General features: G+C 43.1%; 1 protein-coding gene across 1 annotated transcript in view; it reads right to left on the bottom strand.

Moving 5' to 3' along the window:
* The window catches only part of FBXO21 (F-box protein 21), a gene marked incomplete at its 5' end in the record, with an annotated part of 34,352 nt that extends 14,007 nt beyond the window's left edge, over window positions 1-20,345 (bottom strand). Inside the window, 8 exons of the mRNA XM_006016842.3 lie at window positions 417-607; window positions 10,328-10,460; window positions 11,262-11,438; window positions 12,649-12,785; window positions 13,086-13,222; window positions 14,426-14,572; window positions 17,280-17,401; window positions 20,251-20,345. Coding sequence (XP_006016904.1) covers window positions 417-607; window positions 10,328-10,460; window positions 11,262-11,438; window positions 12,649-12,785; window positions 13,086-13,222; window positions 14,426-14,572; window positions 17,280-17,401; window positions 20,251-20,345 — 1,139 coding nt within the window. The remainder of the gene's footprint in view (window positions 1-416; window positions 608-10,327; window positions 10,461-11,261; window positions 11,439-12,648; window positions 12,786-13,085; window positions 13,223-14,425; window positions 14,573-17,279; window positions 17,402-20,250) is intronic.
* Between the last annotated feature and the right edge of the window lie 225 nt (window positions 20,346-20,570).

The following is a 20,570-nucleotide window of genomic DNA, read 5'->3' as shown; positions in this document are numbered from 1 at the left end:
GCTTTCCCCTGGGTCCTACTGCCCTTGGTTCCTATCATTTTTTGACAGGAACCAAGGGCAGACAGATATTAAATTTTCTTAATTTTTTAGGGTCCCTGCGGGCCGGATACAATGGCCTCACGGGCTGGATTTGGCCCATGGACCGTACTTTGCCCACCCCTGGAGTAAAGCAAGGGCAATACATTCGATACTTCAGAAGACAATGAAAGCAAGTTTCAGCTCTCCAGAGTAATACACAATGTATATGCATAAGGCTAGCACATTCTTCCTCAGATGCTTTACAAAGTCTTCCTCTTCCACGTAGTAAATATGCAACTCAGTTAGAATAAGGAAAAAAAATCCATTCCATATGCACTCCACAGAACAAATTTCCAGTGCAGCCTGCAAGTAGTGTAAAAGATTTAAGGGGCACTCACCTCTTGTGTTTCATTATCAACCCAATGGAAAAGCAGACATCTTTGTGCTTCTCATCAGAACGGTGCTTCACCTCTGGCCCCACTTCCTCTTTCCGGCGTTCAATATGTTCCAGGGTATGTTGAACCAAATATCCTACTGCTCCATGCTGAGATGGGTCCAAGGCCTGAATATGCTGCAGGATGTCCAGAACCTTCAGTATAGAAAGATTAAAAAAATCGATTTTGAACAGCTTTTTTGAAGTAACTTGTTGTGTTAAAAACAGTTTCCTTCATAGGATAAAAGTGTACAGCTGTAAAGGTTCACTATACTTTCATAGATTCATAGATTGTAAGACTGGAAGGGACCTTGGAAGATCATTGGGTCCAGCCTCCTACACCAAGCAGGAAAGGGAACTGGGAGTCAGGTGACCCCAGCAAGGTGACTGGCCAGTGTCCTCTTGAAGATTTCCAGGGTAAGCAATTGCATCACCTCTTGACGGAGCTTATTCCATAGTCTGGACACCCTGACTGTGAAAAGGTTTTTCCTAATGTTGAGCCTGAATCACTCTCTCAGGAGTCTGTGGCTATTACTCCTGGTTTTCCCCAAGGGTGCCCTGGTGAACAGTTGCTCACCGAGCCCTTGATGTACTCCCCTAGTGTAGCAGTAAGCTGCTACCAGGTCCCCTCTCAGCCTTCTTTTCCTCATGCTGGAGTCCCAGATCCCTCAGCCTTTCCACACACGGCTTGCTTTTTAATACTCTGATCGTATAGATGGCTCTTCTTTGGACTCTTGTAAGTTTGTCCACGTCCTTGTTAAAGTGTGGTGCCCAGAACCAGATGCAGTACTCCAGCTGCAGTCTCACCAGTGCTGAGTAGAGCGGAAGAATCACCTCCTTAGTTTTACTGGAAATGCATCGATTCATGCGTGCCAGAGTATTATTTGCTCTACTGACTACAGCATTGCACTACTGGCTCATATTTATACTGTGGTCTATTATTACCCCCAGGTCCCTTTCATTCATGATGCTAGTCAGTTTGGTGCCACCAAGCCTGTAGGCGTGTTGGGGGTTGCTCGTCCTGAGGTGGAGCACTTTACATTTCTCAATGTTGAACTTTATCAGGTTCCAATCCCCACAACTAACTAGCCCGTCTAGGTCTGCCTGTAACTGTAACCTGTCTTCAAGTGTGACCACGCCTCCTGATAACTTGGTGTTGTCCGCGAACTTGTCCAGTGGGCTCTTCACCACCCCCCATCCAAATTGTTAATAAAGATGTTGAAAAGTACTGGACTAAGTACTGACCCCTGCGGGATACTGCTGCCCACTTCTCATTAGGATGACACAAATCTGTTCATTACAACTCTCTGGGTTCCATCCTGCAGCCAGTTTCTCACCCACCTGACTGTCTTGGAGTTAAGCCCATAATCCTCCCATTTTCTCACAAGGACATTGTGGGATACTAGATCAAAGGCCTTTTGGAAGTCTACGTATACAATGTCAACCTGCTCTCTCATGTCCAGGTGGCAAGTTACCTGGTCATAGAAGGAGATGAGGTTGGTAAGAGAAGACCTGCCTGCAATGAAGTCATGCTGGCTGTCATTAAGAATCTTACCTTCTGCAACCTTATTGCAGATAGACACTTTGGTGAACTTTTCTAAGATTTTCCCTAGGATGGAAGTTAGGCTGACTGACCTAGAGTTATCTGGGTCCTCCCTCCTGCCCTTCTTGTGGATGGGTACAACAATGGCCCTCTTCTAGTCCTCAGGGACTTCTCCAGAGCGCTATGAGTTGTGGAAGAGTTTCGCCAGGGGTTCCTCAATGACTTCAGCCAGTTCCTTCAGCACTTTTGGATGAAGATCATCCAGTCCTGATGACCTGTATACATCTAATGTTTTTATTTGTCATACACCAATTCTATGGCAATAGTAGGAAAGCAATTATTCCTACCGTGCTCATTCTCTACTCTACCTGGCATGATTTTCCCCTTGGTCCGGTGAAAGACAGAGGCAAAGTAGTCATTCAGGAGTTCAACTTTCTCCTGGGTACCAGTAACAAAATCTCCTAAGTTGTTGAGCAATGGCCCCACACTCTCATTTGTTTTCCTTCTGTTTCCTATGTACCTAAAGAAAGACTTCTAGTTGTCCTTGACTCCCATTGCTAATCTAAGTTTGGTTGCCACTTTAGCCTGTCTTATCTGTTCCCTGCAAATGCAGGCTGTCGTTGAATAGTCCTCCTTGGGGCCTGCCCCGAGCTTCCATTGTTTATAAGCCTCTTTCTTCTTTCTCAAGAGAACCGTGATTTCCCTGTTTAGCCAAGATGGCTTCCCAGCCCTTCTGTTACCTTTTCTCCACATGGGAATGGACTTCCTTTGTGCTTCAAGGATCATGTTCTTTAGGAACAACCACTCTTTTTTGCACACCTTTCACCTTAGGTTCCTGGTCCCACAGCACACGCCCTGCTACTGACCAAGGCTTGTTGAAATTTGCATTTTTTTTTGGACAGGGTTTTTCAAAAACTTTTTCATGGTGACAACTACGTTTTAATGCAAAGAATCTTGTCAATCAATTATCCTCTCTCAAGTTAACACACCACCTCTCCTTTCACTCAGTACAACATAACATCCATGTAACAACTACTGCAATTACTTACTTGGAAATGTAATGTTAGGAAAATATTTAACACATTAGCACTTCCATCGCCTTTTAGTGAACAAAAATAAGAAACCTGGACCCGAGGAGACTAGATGGTCACCTTGCTGGGGTCACCTGACCCCAGTCGTCTTTCCTGCCTGGTGCAGGGGGCCGGACCCAATGATTTTCCAAGGTCCCTTCCAGCCTTACAATCTACAAATCTATGCAGCCAGTCAGCTTGACACAAATTGCTGCTCTATATAAATCTTTGTTCTAGTCCTAAAGAACCCATCACATTTGTTTTTTAATTAAAAATACTTCTGTGTTCCATAGCACTGTTTAGACTGGAGGAACTAGAGATGTTCCTCTGAAAGCCAATTAACTTAATTCCTCATTTCCCAAAAGCAGAGTCAAGAGCACCAGCTATTACCCTAAACTCCTCCCGTGGCTACGACTTAAAAAACAGATTCAGGATTCAAGATCTTAAGCAAATGCTGTTGCCAGATTTCCAGGGTACCATCACAAGACTATTTGAGAAATGTGTTACAGAGATGTGTATTATTAAAGGGAAGAAAGGATATTTAAGTAAGGCCAGAGCCCTGTTCAGTAGTCCAGCCACCTTTATAGCCAGGAAGCCATGCATGGTGTCGTTAAAGAGCAATATAACCAGCCTTTTCTAGATTTCTGCATAACTGTGCTCCGGAAACTAAACTTTCTTTGAAAAATAATGACTCTTTAAGCCTTTGTGCTTGAGGGGGAAAAGGGAGAAAGCTTGGTGTAATGAGTCTGCAGACAACCTGAAATGACTCTAATAGACATGAACCCCACTCATCTCAATGAGGTTAAACAACGCTAACCTTTAAAGTATCCTCAAGGGATTTCAGACGCAATTATTTTCTTGCCAATCATTTCAGGAAATACGAAGCTAACATACTCCATCACTGTCAGGTATAGTGACAGCAAGAAGAACAAGGTCAACCAGGGGCAGGCTAGCTGCTATGAAAGTTTGCAAAGGCAGATAATGTGAACGTAAAATACTGGCCCCACCCCCATGTGACTTATAAAAAGTAGCAAGAGAGAGAAAAATGCATCTAATCACAGAATCAAATGCCTCAATCATCGTGTAGTTGCTAAAAACCAATACAGCCCTAGAGTTCTTAGAGCTGCCACATGCCTCAACTGTTCCTTTCTCAGAATCCATGACAATTTCTACAACATGGTTACACGTGTATTTGTTACAAGAAGCTGCAGCACAGTGAAAATCTGTGAGAGCACAAAGTGTAATTGATTAAGCCCTACCCTGTTTGGTCTGTAGTTAAGACCCACAGCTTGAAAAAGAAGAATCTAAATAGAAGCAGTCAAGGAGAACATAAAGTAATAATGAAGAGAAGGTTTGGGTAGTGCTACACAGTTCAGAGTACTCTGCCACATAATTTAAGTCCAACATACTGCACGAGACAAGAAGTCTTATTTACAATTTAGTGTCTCAAGAAAGCAAAAAAAAGGGGAAATGGGGAAGTCCTGACAAAATGATCAAAACTGTCTCATATCTTTTGCTTCTGAAGATAAAGTAGAATTATTTAAAGTAGAATTATTTGCAAAGATAGACGTTTAAGAGATAGAAGCAAATATCTGTTAGCTTTGCTTGGCTCCATACTAAAAATCACTACAAAAATCTGACATTCTGTTATTGGTTTATTTTTTTCCATGCTCGATTCAAAGCATTGCAAAAAGGGACCCCTTACAAATAAAAATTCAGCCCAATACAAAATAGTTAAAAACACATTTGAGTGGGAGAAGATGGTAGGTTCTTTGTTAGTCATTCATGTATGCCACTAAGTGAATTCCATTTCCGTAATCCCAAAAAACAATTTTCAGAATTCTGAATTTAATCCATACACACTTGAATACAGTGCAGGGATCCTTAGTGGTCATTAAATTGACACCAGATCTTCAGTATGTTTGGCAATTTGAAGGTGTGTGCTAACGGTATAAAGAATGATCTGTCATTAAAGACAACAAATTGCAGGCATGTAAAGTGGGGATGGAAAGTAATCACCTATTAAACTTCAAATCACTGCGATGTGACAAAGAGAAAATTGGACATCTGGGGAATTTACTATAGGTAGCTTGGTGATTTTTTAAAAATAAAACATAGACATTTACTTCAGTTACAGCACCAAGCTTCCTGAAGCTTAGGAAGAGTTTTACTCCTAGAACTTTTTCTTTTCTGAGTAATGAACTAGGAATTTTTGTAGCCAGGCCATTTGTCTTTGCAGTTACAAATTAGTTCATGCGTGTTGTCACAGGGCACTAAAGTGTGTCTGTACGTGTAAGGGCAGAAAGAGCCTAGCAAAGAAGCCTGGTAGACTATGCAGAGCTCCACAGCTGCAGGTTGCCCAAGCAACAAGCTAACAAGGTAATTACCTGGCACCTGCAGACATCTGACCAGAAGGAGCCAGAACCCAGGAAACACATAAGCCCAGGGCAAGGGCTGGCTGGGGTCATTCCCTCTGGCAATTGCCAGAAAGAGCTCCTGCATGAGAGAGCTGCCCGATGCATCTGGCTGTCTCCAAAGGCAGTAAGGCTTTAGGAGCTTGTACAGTACCCTGGGGTTAGGGGTACAATATCCTAAGGGTGGGAGTTTGCCTTTTTAAAGGGGCTGAGTACTGCCTTGACTGTTAGTATTATGTTATAGCCCAGAGACTTGTTTTTGCTATGGTTTGAACCGCTGGACCGGGATGAGGTAGCCTCCTTTGGGCACACTATCGTGTAGAGCCCCAACACCAGAGAGGCACAAGCTGTAGAGGGTTGGAGAGAGCCCAGCCCCAGAGGGGCACAGTAGACAAGGGCCAGGTGATAAGTGGAGATTGTGGGCTAGTGCCTCAAAGCTGGGCCCAACACAGTGGGTCTACACTAGAAGGCCTAACTATATCAAAGGGGCGGAGGCCGAGTGGGCCAAGGCTCCAAGAGTATGACAAAAGTGCAACACCAGTCAGGCACGGGGCTTGGTAAAGGGGAGGTTGGAGCCATGCAATTGGCCCATAAGGCCTGAGGTGCCCTGTGCAGCACCGTGTTCAAGCGAGCCCTGGCAAAGGGCCCACAGACCATGGAGTTCAAGTATGGTCCAGTGACCAGGACTAAGCAAAAGCCTGTGGGCAGCCTCCTGAGTTATTTTCCCAACAAAGACATGGCAGATGAGATAAAAGGGCACCCTCAGGGCAGAGCTTGCACGGTCAGAGTTGCCAGGGGCATCACTGCCATCCCTGGAGACCCACTCCATGACAGTGTTCTAAAGTTGGTTACAGTGTAACCAATGTTTCCAGGTGTTGGTCACCTGCAAGTCCACAGAAAGACATGAATTGAAAGGTTTGCTTAGGATTTGCTAAAAATATCCAAGAAAGGAAATAAATAAATAAATAATATCAATACTTTTGCTACTTTCAGTATGGCCTTTGTAGTCTGGGTATGAAATTATTGTTTCTCTGCTTTCTTTCAGAATTGTCCTGCTCAATCTGGTTTTAAAGTATATTGCAAAGAAAGGTATAGATTACAATTTTGCAGATTTTTTTCTGTTGTATTCACCTACTTCCAGGAAGCAAATGGCAGGATAAGCATAGAAAACATGTGCCTTCCTTTTTGTGTGTCCTTGTGTCAAAGTATTTAGCAGAACTCACAGATTTTGTTGGAATCCGACAGGCTGCGCTGAGTGCTTCTGCTATGGCCTTGAATTTGCGACCTCTTGGACTGCCAATCATGCACCTTAGTGCTCCTGTCACCCCAGCCCCCAGTAAATATATAACAACTCTGCTAATTTAGTTACAAATTGTAGGATTTTTATATTATATGGATTGGTATTCATTTGTTGCACAGAAGCAATGGTCAATCGCCCTGGAATAAGTAGCTTTGCCTTATCTTTAAATCATTGGTACTAGAGGCTATTGCATTTAGTCCTGTACCAACATAGGGGAAGCAAGAGCTCCCACCTTAAAAAATTACCATGCGTGTTCAGGGATATTGGTTGTACCGTGTTAGCCTAAGGGCATAGGCAGGCAAAACTCTTGGGGTAGAGGTGATACCTTTTATTAGACCAACTAGATAGTTGCAAAAATCTTTATTTGCAAGCTTTTGGGCCCAAATGCTCTTCATCAGACAAAGAAGAATTCGAAGACTAAAATTTCTCCCGGGTAAAAATGAAACTTCATATTGCACAGGAGAATTACAAGATGGTATGGTTCTCTCCTGGGCGGTAAAGTTTATTTGTATAAAAGCTGCTCTGTGCGTATGCAAATTAGGCTCGAAGAAGGGCTGGAGTGCCCCCTGGATTTTTGCATGGGGCGATGATGACGGACTGCTGTAGGCTCAGGGCCAGGAGCTGCTCTGACCCTCTTCCAAGCCGGGTGGGGCTGGGGCAGTGCTGCACTCGGGATGGGCATGGGCAGGGCAGGCAGAAGCAGCATTGAGAGAGGGCTATGGGGTCAGTACTGGGAATTTTGGGGTGGCTCTAGCCCACCCCGTAGCACTCTCTCCAAGCACCGCCACCGCCTACAGCCCTGGCCTGGACACCCTGCCAGGAAGAGGCTGGAGCAGCCCCCAGCCCGCCCTTGCCCCACACAAATCCAGGGAGAACATCCCCCCATGCCTCCTGCAGTGTTGAGGAGCTGCCTGCCCCCCACCCCGCACAAGCCACTCCTGGCTTCATCCCACAGCCTGCCATGGCTGGGCAGCACCTGCTCCAACCCCACTCCCTCCCTCACTGTGATTACCTTTATCTGCCCCTCCCCCATGCCTCCCCCCCCAAACTTACCAGCTCGACGCTGCCCTCCAAGCTGCGGGGTTTCATGTTGGCTATTGGATCAGTATTAGCCGATATAGCTGGTTAAGAATTGGCCGTTGGTACTGGCCAAAAAAATAGTTGTGTGTGCAACCCTACTGCAGATGGCATCATCGGGGACATTCTTGTTGTCACACGCCTACACTCATGCAGACCTCCTCCAGGCCATCGGATGGCTTGGTCTCTCACACAGCTCCTCTCCAGCCTCTAGCCCCTCAGTCCCTCACTCAGCCACTCTCTAGGTTGCCAGACCCCTCAGCCCCTCACTTGACTCCCCTCCAGGCTGCCAGATCCCTTGGTCCCTCATTCAGCCCCTTCTTGAGTCCCCAGACCTCTTGGCCTCTCAGCCAGCCCCTCCCTGGGCTGCGAGGCCCCTAAGTCTCACTTTTGACCCCCTCTCTAGGTCTCAAGACACTGCTGGTCCCTCTCTATTTCTGGCCCCTCACTGGGCCTCTGAACTCTTTCAGTCCCACTACACTATTCCTGACCCCTTGTTGGGCCAGTTCTGATCCCACTCTTTCCTGGCTCCTCGCTGGGCTGCTGGACCTTCTGGTTCTGGTCTTCCTCAGCCCCTGCCTGGGCTGCTGGACGATCTGGTCGTGGTCTTTCCTCAGCTCTTTCCCGAGCCTCCAGACCCACATGATCTTACTCTTCCCTGACCCCTCTCAGGGCCAATGGACCCACATGGTCCTGCTCTTCTCCAGCCCCTCGGACCATCTAAACCCTTACTTTCATTTTGGGGTACACACCGCTAGCCTTTCCCTGCAAAGGGGTCACCCACAATGCAATAGGAGCCGGGGTTTTAGGTCACTCCAAACTCGTCCTTCCCTGGGGTATGGCCCTGGTGGCACTTTCTAGGGGCTGCTCTGGTAAGAGCAGTCCCACCACAGTGACCCCAAACCCTAACAGGGTGCAGTTTTCAGTCATACCCAGGACTAATCTCTGGCCTTCCTGGTCTTGCTCCTGGGCCTTCTCTGGGCTCCAACCCCTGGATGTCATCTACCCCACCTGGGCTGTCAACCTCCGGGCGACCTGGCCCCAACTCAGCTTCACCTCCAGGCCCCCTGGCACCAGATCTCTTACATCTCTTTTTTTGAGCCCTCCTCAACGGGTCCAGCATCTGCCATCTTTATGCTGGGCCGCACACCCCTCAACCCCTTCCTCTTGCCTGTGGCTCACCATAGGCTTTCAGCCCCTCCTAGGCCCTGGCCCCACCTTGGGCCAGTCAAGAACTCTAGGCTTTCCTGGCTCTGGCAGTCTCTTTTGTGGTCTATTACAATGTTTTGGTCCTGGCTCTGCACAGGCCAGTTGAGACTCCATGGTTCAGTCCTCTGGCTGCCGGCCCCCTCTCCTATGGGTCCACCTTCAGGCCCCCTTCATAGATCTCTCCCTCCCTGGGCTCACCCAGAGCCTCCCATAAATCCTACAAACATAGCCCCTCTCTCTCTGAGGTTCACCTGGACTCTCCCCCTTATACTCTCAAACCCCGCTCTCTGGTTTCACCTGGCCCTACAATAGGCCCACATATTATCAGTCCCTCTGTCAGTGCTCACCTGGCTCCTCAATAGGCCCACAGACCCTGAGCCCCCTTCCCAGGGCTCTGGACCCCACACTGGGTCCCTAGGAACGTCCTCCATCCCCATAGTTCCTTCCTAAACCTCATGACTGCTTCAGATGTTGTGCTCCCTCCTAACCTCTTGAAGCCAAAGCTCTCTTGCTGAGGTGGTGGTCTCTGCAACGTCCAGATCTTACTACTGGGCTCCTCTCTGGGCTTGGGCTTATACTTGCTCCAAGCCCAGCCCTCCTCCTGACTCCCTCTAATCAGGCTTAGCCTCACCTGTGGCTCCCTGGGTCAGCTGACTCCCAATCAGCCCTAGCCCACATCTGCCTGAGGCTCTGCAGGCTACCTGACCTCTTAAAGTGGCAGGAACCCCAAGTGCCCTGCTACAGTCAGTGGTAATGAGCCCAGAGCTCTGGGACAAAGCTTGGTAAAAGAGAATTTTCAAAATTTTTTATGACTAAGTATCCTTCTTCCTCACCCCAGTAAGAGTTCTATTACTCTCCGAAACTATGCATAAACCAAATATAAGAGTTATTTTATCTTACAGCTTTTAGGCTACTTAAGTCTCTCCAGAAACAGACTATTTCAGTTTAGAGATAAGGTACTAAAATACATCACAAGTCCCTATTAGTTGATGTTACAGTGAAAATATTGCCACAGAAAACAAACAACATATGACTCTGGTCAAAAGCTGTCCACAGGCATGCAGTGGGGAACACCAAGAGGAAGACTTCTACATTCAGCAGATATTGATTTTTGGAATGTGATTATTCCTTAAAATTATTTTTATTACAGGAAAAAATCTTGGCTGACTATAACAAACTGTCATAGCTCCCCCACCCCCCAAATCAATAGCTAACTGTTTTCATAGCTTAACCTATCGCAAAGCATTTGAGAAAAAAGCATACCTTTTCTGGCCAGATTCCCAGGTGGAAGTATAACCTAGCTTGGAGCATTAGATGCTGCACATTGTCTGGATACATAGCCAGATATAGATCCAAAGAGTCCCTCAAGAGTTGGTAAGACTGATCAGTACTTTCTCTAGAAGCAAAAAATAAACTTAGTTTTAATGTTACAACCTAATTTCCTTTTATTACAAATGTACAGAGCTATTCATCAATACAGACAATATAAAGTACCATCCAACTGCATTGACTCTAGGGATTTATTACTAATACCATCCACTAACCCACTGGGGAGGACTGCACTAGACAGTACCCTTTCAAACTCTATTCCTTTTCATTAAAAAAAAGTATAAAATTTGAGTTTTGGTGTTCCCTCTGAGAGCTCATTAAGTTACAAATTTGCTTGCCCTTAATGCATCTTTGGTCATCTTGTTTATTATAAATGATCTGTAGCAATTATTTTTGCCTGTGCATTTTGGCCTCTTACAACGAGCATCATTTTAGCAATGTGAAGGTACACAAAGAGAAAAAGGATCATAGGTGCACTGGTGACAGACCTACTGTGATCACAGCAAAATGATTGTGTGAGATGCACCAGTTCATAAAGAAAATCCTACTTCTTTAGGAGATAATGGAAGCTTCTTAAGATCCCTACCAATATGTCCCAAAAAGAAAAAAAAAATCTCTGTTCATTTGCTTATTTGAAAAGAATTTTGCCCAGTATTTTTTCTAACCAGAAATATTCTTGGAGTGATGAAAAGGTCATGAAACAAAAATGATGGTCAGAAGTATCAAGTAAATAAATGGCAAAGTTAACATACCCCACAAAGCCACTTGCTCATGGCTGCCATAAAGAATCAAAGATCAAAGTAGTGTGATTTGCTCCTCATTTACTTAAGGCTTTAAATTCTGCATAATACTTAGAATTAAGTCTTACCGCTTTCCAAGGTTTAAGAGGTTTCCCACCATACGCTGCAAGACCTCTTTTGAAGTCACCACTCCATAAAACTCCTCAGTCACATGGTGGCCAATAAGGTACTCACATTCTTTCACAGTGAGCTGCTTTCCCTTTCCAAAGGCATCTATGTAAGTATAGTCAAAGATATCTGTGCTTCTAATTAAACAAAGAAATAAAATGGAAATGATGAATGTTGCAAGCTAAATAACAATATAGATTTCCGTCTTCTTCACAGACCTATTGCTACAGTCTGAGTTTAAAGTAAACAGTATCAGAGCTTCAGGTTCTTTGTGACAGGGGCTAGAGTTAATTTCTTCTTATCTGCTCTCTTTCAACATATACGCTGAAAAGTTGAATAGCGTATCAATTTATCAGTTGTGCCATTTCTTTCCTTAAAAAAGAGCTATCTCCAGGGGTGCTTCACCAGTGCTCGGATATTTTACAAAGCTATGCTTGGTTAACCAGAGAGTACAATACAATAGAAACCGCTGCAGCACGGACTATCTATATTAGTCAAATTCCCATGAGAGGTATATGTAACCAAGTTCATTTTATTAAATGATATCACTACAGTTTCCCCTGAATTTTGTACTTCTGGGAATAAAACCACTGCCAACAGTCAATCCAATGTGATTTGATGGGTTACCAACACTGATTCAGAAGGGAGGTAGGTACAGGGTACAATATAATACATTTCTAACAGCTGCACTGCCTGCAGTATTAAATGAAACTAAGTTAAAATAGCCATAATGAAAAGCCAAAAAAAACCTGCTAGTAACTACTGCTGTATGTCACTCGCAAGAAGTCTTTCACCGTTCAATTAGCTGCAGAGCTATTCTCAGAGCTCTGAGTGAATTCACTTTTTAAGTTTCCAACAGATTAATTTGATTGCTTAGGTCTAAATGGGACAAGATGCTCCTGCATGTATTAGTGACCTCAGAAAATGTTTCTTGTTTTACCATTAAAGTAACTATTGTCTAACTGTAATAGAAGAAAGGGTTAAATACTGTAGTTACTCGAATACAAGATGATCCCCCCCATAATCAGATTCTCTCTATAAAAAACTGTATTATAGTTTTCCAGGTAGAGAATCGATTAATTGGAAGTTTGCCTTAAATTTGCCCCCCCTCCCACTGCTACAGCAGGAAAAACAAATGTGAAGTATTAGATGCCCAAAAACTTGTATGCAGATGAGGCACAGGGCAACCTAGTCCAGCTCCAATCTCCACTTTTCCAGTGCCACAGACAAGGTCATATTATGTTGCAATAATAGAAAAAATTATAATGGTCATAGCAAGACACAAGACGTACAAATTGTTTATGGCCTTCACTATTCAGAAGTGAACTAGAACTAAACGTAACTCACCCTTCTTTTCCTTGACGCCATCTCAAAAGGAAATGACTAGGAAAGTTGACTGGCTCAAGTTTGACACCCAACTGCCTGGCAATTGTTAAATAGAGAATAGATAAACTGATTGGGATTCCAGTCCTGCGGATCAAAACCTGAAAAGTAAGACTTGAATCAAAAAGGAGGCTTAAAAATCCTAATCAGCGTGTTAAAAAAAAAAAAAAAAAAAAAAAAAAGCGCAACTCACACCATGCCTCAAAATCCACCAGCAGATGCACAAAAAAGTTACTATACTAGAGAGTGTACCCAAATCTCCCCTTTGGGATGCAGGTGCAAACATTTTAATTCTACTTACTTATTCAACTACATTGATGCAAATATGACAAAATAAGTAGAATTCCCTCAACTGTGTATTTGAGCAGCTTCAAAATCTGCTTCACTATACACCCATTTACCTGGTGAATATATGAGTTCAGAGAGTTGTAGTAGTCCATCTCATTTCCTTTGTATTTTAATTGTTCATACAGGACACAGTTCATAGCATCAAGTACCTGCCTTTGAAGCTCCACTTCAGGAATCACTAAGACCTCTCCTAAAACATATAATTAAGAAAAACAGTTTACCTAAGTAACAGCAGAGGCAGTTAGTGATATCAGCAGTCTTTAAGGTGCCACACTGCACTAACTGGTTCAGAAAAGTATGAGCTTTCATAGGCAACAGTCTACTTGAAAGGTCTGTGCCTCTCTGAACCACTTAGTTTCTAAAGGTGCCATTCTGCCCTACCTTCCCCCTAAGTGACAGTAAAAATAAATGGGTTGGTCACTTCTTGAAAGGGAACAAACATTAAAGAAAACTTTTCAAGGTTTGTAAGACAGGCTCCTTTCCCTTGGATTTTAGGAGCTACTCAAGTATGTGGACTGGCTGTTGATGACTTCATAAGTTCTGCAAGGAAGAGGAGGATGCCTTCAAAGCCAATACTCTCCCTAGTTCTATGGTAGGACTACTAAAAAGAAGAGTTGAACCAAATACCATATTCGCAGTGTACAAGTCGATGCAGTATATAAGCCCACCCCATTTTTCTGATTCAAAAGTTAGCATTTTCGTAGATCCGGTGTATAATTCGACCTAACCTTTTGAATTGGAAATATGGGGCCAAGACACAGGGTCCCTGCATGCTGTCACTGCAGGCAGGACATCTGAGGGATGGAAACGTGCAAGACCAGCGCTACTCACCAGGGCCGGGACCAGGCTCAGCGTTTGGCTGCCAGGGCCCCAGCCCCTATGAGCGGTGCAACAGAGGTGGGCCAGGCAGGCTGCACTCCTTGCCACCGCACACTGTGGGGCAACAGCGCCTGCGTGGGCCTACTGCCTGCCTTGTTCCCAACACCCCTCACCTTTCCTCACACCCTAAACACCCACATCCTCCCCCCACACCCTGCCCACCTGAGTTCCACACTCCTGCCACCCCATTGAGCATGGGCTTTGCGCTCCCACCAGTCTCAGCCCCATGCTCTGTGCTGCAGCTCCCCCATCCCTGCCGCTTCTCTACCTGATGCCCTGAGCACTACAGCAAGGAGACTAGGAGCTGCTGGATGCCAGGGAAGCAGAATACTGCCAAGCTGGGCCCTAGATAAGGTGTATAAATCGAGGTGGAAATTTAAGGGTCAATATTTAGGCTTCAAACCTTGACTTATGCACTGTGAAATCCAGTAAGTCTATTCACTCAAATAAAAAACTGCAGATTTACAGTGTCACTTAAGAAGGCCCAACTAAAACAAGTATTTCTATACAGTACCTGCCTTTGAAGCCAAGCTTGGATGTCTAGGGTTTTTTGTCCGAAGGTCTTTGCGAACTTTATCCGTGATATCATCCACTTGGGTCTGGACACCTTTCAGACAGATGTCTGATAGTGGATTACAGTACTGATCAATTAAGACAGCACCTGGAAAAAACATTTTTTTTTTTTTTTAAATAAAAGATTTCCATTTTTTTTTTTTTTTTTTACTTATTTAATTGTATATGCCTAATTTCAATATTGTAAGTGATTTTGGTTAAGTGTAAGGATTCCTTTTAACATTTTCTTTGGTTCTGAAAAAGTCATGCATAAATGCAGAAAACAATGAGATGCCAATAGAAATGTTACAGGTCTTTTTATTTAAAAGAAGCAACACAATTGTTGTAACATCTCAGACTGACTTTCAGATCTCAAGCACACGGCCTCCTGCTTTCCCTAAGCACAATATGTTCCCCCCACTGGGTTGAAAATATAAGTAATGAAATAAGAGGCAGAAGAGAGAAGCCTAAAGATTAGGTCTGCAATAAGCCATTTCTTTTCTTTGAATATCTACAGCAGCTTCTTCTCGCATCGTACCTAACTATACCTACTCCTCTTTTAGACCACACAGTCTCAATCTCACTTCTGCTTCCGTTCCACTCTTGCTCATCCCAAAATCCTTCTCCTTATTTCTTTGTTCATCTACTCGTACCACTCTTAGCAGTCTTCATCTAGTATGTCCACTACACCGGAACAATTTTTTGGAACTTTTTTTTTGGTCCAAGTGTCCTCTATATATCAAACCCTATCATAAAAAAACCCACTTCTTCCAAGAGTTCTTTGTTGTCTTGTCTTTCTAAAACCTCCCTATGACTCAACTTACTGAGGCGGTTATACTCAAGTCTAAGATCTCTGAAAAAGGGACAAATACTGTTTTTCCTTGTTCCATAAAATGCCACAAGGTAGGTTTAGGTTTGTGGCTGGAACGGGAAGTGTGACTATGGGCAATCATACCTACACTAGATACTAGGTAAGAGTACTCAAGATGCAACAGCTTTGGCTTCAGATCGGGCTGGTTAACTGAGTAAAAGCTCATGGCAGGCTTATAGTCAGGTGACTAACTCAGAGTAAAGGCCCATGCTGCCATTTTTTAACTAATGCTGCTGTCTATGTTAAATTATATTAAAATTTGCATGGATCCATCTAGCAACTGTACTGCAGACACTCTGGTATCTTTACAACTCGCTATGTTAAAAGTACATAATGAAGATGACCGCTTAATATCCATTCCAGAGCACTACCTAGAAAGGCCACAAAGTAGCACCCTTTGTATTTCCTTTCACAACATGCTGCCTTCTCTGATACCTACTGACACAATTAGATTTGTGTACGATAAAAGCAAAGTAAGTTCTAGAACATTTTTTAATTCTCAATTTCCTGCAGTTTTAAGGTACACATCAAAACCAACTGCTTCTTCCACAAACCTTGGGAGAACTCTATATATTCTGCAATCTAAACCTATTCTCTCCAGAGTAAGGTAGTTGTCCACCAGTACCACTTAAACTCTACATTTTCCAGGGCAAGAATTATACAAAAGATGCTTTACCTCTAAAATGTTTGGCACCTTTTAAAAAAGTATACCGAGTGCAAAAGCAAAAGTAATTATGACTCCTCAAGGTTTTCTACCAGTTTGCTACATATAAATTCTCTAAAATATGCTGCTAAGAGGAGTACTGAAGTAGATCGTTGTGAGACCAGATAAATATTGATATTTCTCCAGTCTCACAGCACAGCATGAGTGCTTCTCAAGATGACAGTAGTGAACAAACATTTTTTTGAAAGATGAGATTGTCTGAATATTTAAAGAAATATCTTTGGAAAGGTATCATCATGAGGAACTAAACTAGAAGATAGTTAATAAAAATAGATATTATTTGTATGTAGAAAGAGCTTAAAGAATACACAACCTGTCTAAATCAAGGATGGATCCTTATTTTCAAAGGAGCCAATAATTATCCTTGACCATTATTTTCCATGTTCAAAGATGAATTCTTATTTTCTTATTCAAATAGACACGGCCTGAAACATCTGCTTTAACACCAACATTTAAGGACAAAGTGAAAATACCAGTATAAATATAAAAATATCAGTATTTTATCTGTAAACAGCAAAGGGAGCCATAATTCTCATTAACTGGGCAAAGAACATGCATTTTATTACAATATAGCAGGTATACACAGAAAATAGGGTCCCAAAATTTAGACACAGCATATCACAACACAGATATAATACTTCTTCAAATGAGAGAAGCTAAAGGGACAATAGCCTTCTTCTATCAGCATAGCTGGGTCTACACAAGGATTTTAACCAGCACAGTTATATCAGTTGGGGAGTGATCTATTCACATATCTAGCTGGAACTGCCATGCTGGAAGAACTGTGTAGTATTGACTTGGTCACAGTCTTGCATCAACTCTTTTAGAAGTGCCAGGTGCAAGTGGAACATACCTAGGAAACAGAGGGAAGGGGAATGAGGGAGAAATGTATATAAAAATGTAACCTTTGAATTTCTCAAATTTCTCTTTTCATGCTGTGATGGTAGTGGAAAGGCAATATAAAAAAGTTATGTCATTCAGGAGGAGGTGGGTGGGTATTTTTAAATTTCTGCACCAGCTCAAATACTTGTTAGATTGTGGAAACTTTAAGACATTACATTTTTGAGGAACCTAAGCATCAATTTAATCGTTTATCTCAATTCCCCAAGTACATTTAAAAATGTACTTGAGTTTGAACATTTTCTAAGGCCTTTATTGAATATGGATGAATTCAAGCACGCATTTAAATAATGTCTCATTGAGCCAGAGTCCTATAATCACCTTCCAAAAATGACTGCTGGTCCACAGGCCGTTGAAGATATTCCTTCAGGTTTTTTAAAATATTCTGCTGTCGTAGAAAGTATAGAATTTTTTTTGCATAGTATTTCCAGGTAAGACCCTTCCTGCAGAAATATAAGAAATAGTACTGAAAGCCACACAAGCACATTAAGTACAAATATTCAGTCTGATTCTCTCAGTTCATAGGGATTTGAAATTTAGACCAATGTAATGAAAACATGCCCTGCCCACTCGCTCCCAATCTGTGCATGCCAAATGCCAAAAAAATGCATTGCAGATGCTCTTTGTCACGCATCCAGAATTGCTTCCTGGCTTGGGTAGCTTACTGACATGCACCCTGCACTCCTCCAATTGTGGCTAGGTTACATTTTTTCAACTTTTGGCATAAGTGGAGTGGAAGCAGAAGGTGTTTTCACGGCACTTCTTCCTAACACAACTTAGTTGGACAGTGTGTCAACAAGTCCTTTGTTTTGTGAAGGACAAGTGTGATATCGTAACAAGAGCCACGAGAGCAAGGCAGAGATGTATCTGGGGTGCTGGTTGTAGCAGTGTTGATCTAAGGATAAAAAGGCAAAGATGTAAACATTTAGGGCAAACTCATAGGCAGCAATACTTTTCATGCCACTTAACAAAAGTTTCAAAATATTGTGATAATGACAGTCAAGGCAGCTATAATGTCAGAGATTTCCATGGAATGTCTGTTTAAAACCAAATATTTTCTTTACAGATCACTCACTATCTTCCCTTTGACTCCCTACAGAATACAAACTCTTAAAATAAAATATCCTCAAAGATTTCAACAGAAAAACACAAGAGAGGTGGGAAAGGGGCAAAAGTCCTCAGGCAAAGTATCCTGAAATAAGTATTTTGAGAGATGGGTTATGAAGAGATTGTCAGGTAGACAACATAGCACAGAGCTCAAAACACAACAGCCTGCCACAGTAAAGGCTCCATCAGGTGAGACTGAAGGTTGTCATTTTGAATATAATTAGGGCATACATAGTTGAAGACCTTAAAAGCCAACAGTCCCAGTTTTACAGACATGCCAGCCATACCTAACAGCAGGGGTTTTCAACCTTTTTTGAAGGAGTGTACCCCTTCTGGGTACAGTTCTGGGGGGGGGGGGGGGGGGGAAGGGAGGGGGAAACTTGCATGTGGTGGCATCGGATGGTAGATGGCCAGGGTGGCCGCTGCATGCAAGCCCCACCCCCTCCAATTTGGGCAGCGCCTGTGCGGCCCACAGAGGGGAGCCACTACCCTCGCGTCCCCCCAACCCTGCTCCTGGGAGAAGGCAGCACAGGGTGGTGGATGACGGCACTCATGCCGCCCATGTGTACCCCCTGGCCCTTTCCAAGTATCCCCAGGGGTACACATACCCCCGGTTGACAACCCCTGCCAAACAGGGTCAACACTGGCCTTTAGCACTTTACTACCAAATGCATCCACTGGCCTCTTCAATTCCAGAGAACTTAAATGGACAGGTCCCAAACCCAGAGCATCAAGGCAGATTTCCATTTATTTTCACCACAATTTTATATCACACCCTATTGCTTCTATTTAGAACGCATTTGAATTGTTTCTCTGAAAATAATTCCTTCTCCTTGCTTTTCTTTTTCCCCAAATCACAAACCAAACAAGTCTTCTTCATCCTGCCGAATGGATAAACAATCAAATCTCATAATGTTACTGCCCTTTAATTACTCAGGACACTCAATAGGGACAGCTGCTTTTTGGAACATCTTCCAGGGAAGTGATTTAGCCTAATGATACTGAATGGCAATGACTACAGCTTAATCAGAGTATAATTAGCATAAATTCTACTTTATAAGGATGCATTTGGCTAAGCCAAGGGCTTGAATGGTGCTTAACCAGCTCCTAATGTGCAATGTTTAGCCCCAGTTTTAATACAGGAGTTACACAATGAATGTGGGAAAAAAAAAGAAATTATATGAATATTTTCATTCTGGATTATACTTTTTCATACTCTAACAGCACCTTAAGTAGGGACAAGAGGCTACTGGGCTGTATTAAGAGAACTCTATTCTTGTTCCAAATAAAAAAAATCTATTTTTATATGCCATTGTCAAACAGACACTGAGACAGTCTTATTTCAGTGACAATGGTCACCACCTCACCTCTACCAAGATTAACAGTGGCAACCAAAATTTATGCAGACAAGAGCCATGTATGTTGGCTTGACCTCCACATTATGCTTTACCAAATAAGCCTGCATCTGAATAATAACTATACAAGTCAATCAAGCTCATTTCAGGAGAAAAGCTTCGAAGCTATACCACCTTCAAAGACATTTAAAGAAAGCCAACAAAAAGCAGTATAAGCAAACTGAGGCCAAAAGCCAAGTTCACTGGAGAGCGTTATAAATGGTTTCCCATCAGGAAAATATTGCCCAAAGAAGAATGCATTGCATTTAAAAGCTTGTTTAAGTTTATCCCAACTATGCTGTTTACTCAATAAAAGATACCTATCACCCACAAAAATCCTTTCCCATTGCTATTAAGTTTATTATGAAGTTACAGACCGCCACTACCTGAGGGATAGAAAGATGACTATCAAGAAAAGCTTCCTAAGATTGAGCCCTTACTCTGTGAAGAAGAATGGACGAGTGATGAAGGTGCTCACTTGGAAATCTGGAGGGCCAGTTTCAATTCCCTGCTCTGCCACTGACATTCGGTGCAACCCTAAGCAAGCCACGTGGACTCTTTCTGTGGCACCCATGGTGGGCTCGACCAAGTGACTTGTACTCTGCAGTTCTTCTAACACCATCCATACTAACTCTAGGTTACTATAAGGGACATGGAAGGTATGAATTAGGTCTCAAATTTTTTTTCATGAAGGAAGTAAAAGGACATGGAGTCAGGACTATAGGATTCCCCAGCACCCAGCAAGAAGGTAATAAATATTTTCTTTCTACCTGCTTTGATACTAAGCTCACCTTCCTTCCATATTAAGGATAGACATCAGCTCATCCTCAAAAAAATGACTTGGACATCCAAGAGTTTCAATGTCACTGAAGCCATCACAGGGGACCTGGCAAACAGAACACCATGTTATAAGCTACAGTGGAGTTTTCTTTATCAAATAAAAACAGGTGATTTCACAACAGCCTCAAGAGCTCAATTTAGCACTTTGCTTATAACAGTGAAATTGAACCGAAATTGGATTTTCAACACCTGGCAGCTGTGAGTTCCCACTGAAGGGCTCTCAACTGTGTGGCTACTTCTCTTTGAAAAAAATCAAAGAGATGCTTTGTTG

This window comes from Alligator sinensis, unplaced genomic scaffold, assembly GCF_000455745.1.
Source record: "Alligator sinensis unplaced genomic scaffold, ASM45574v1 scaffold216_1, whole genome shotgun sequence".
Taxonomy (NCBI): domain Eukaryota; kingdom Metazoa; phylum Chordata; order Crocodylia; family Alligatoridae; genus Alligator; species Alligator sinensis.
Note: the sequence above shows the minus strand (reverse complement) of the source record. Positions and strands in the feature narration are given on the sequence as shown.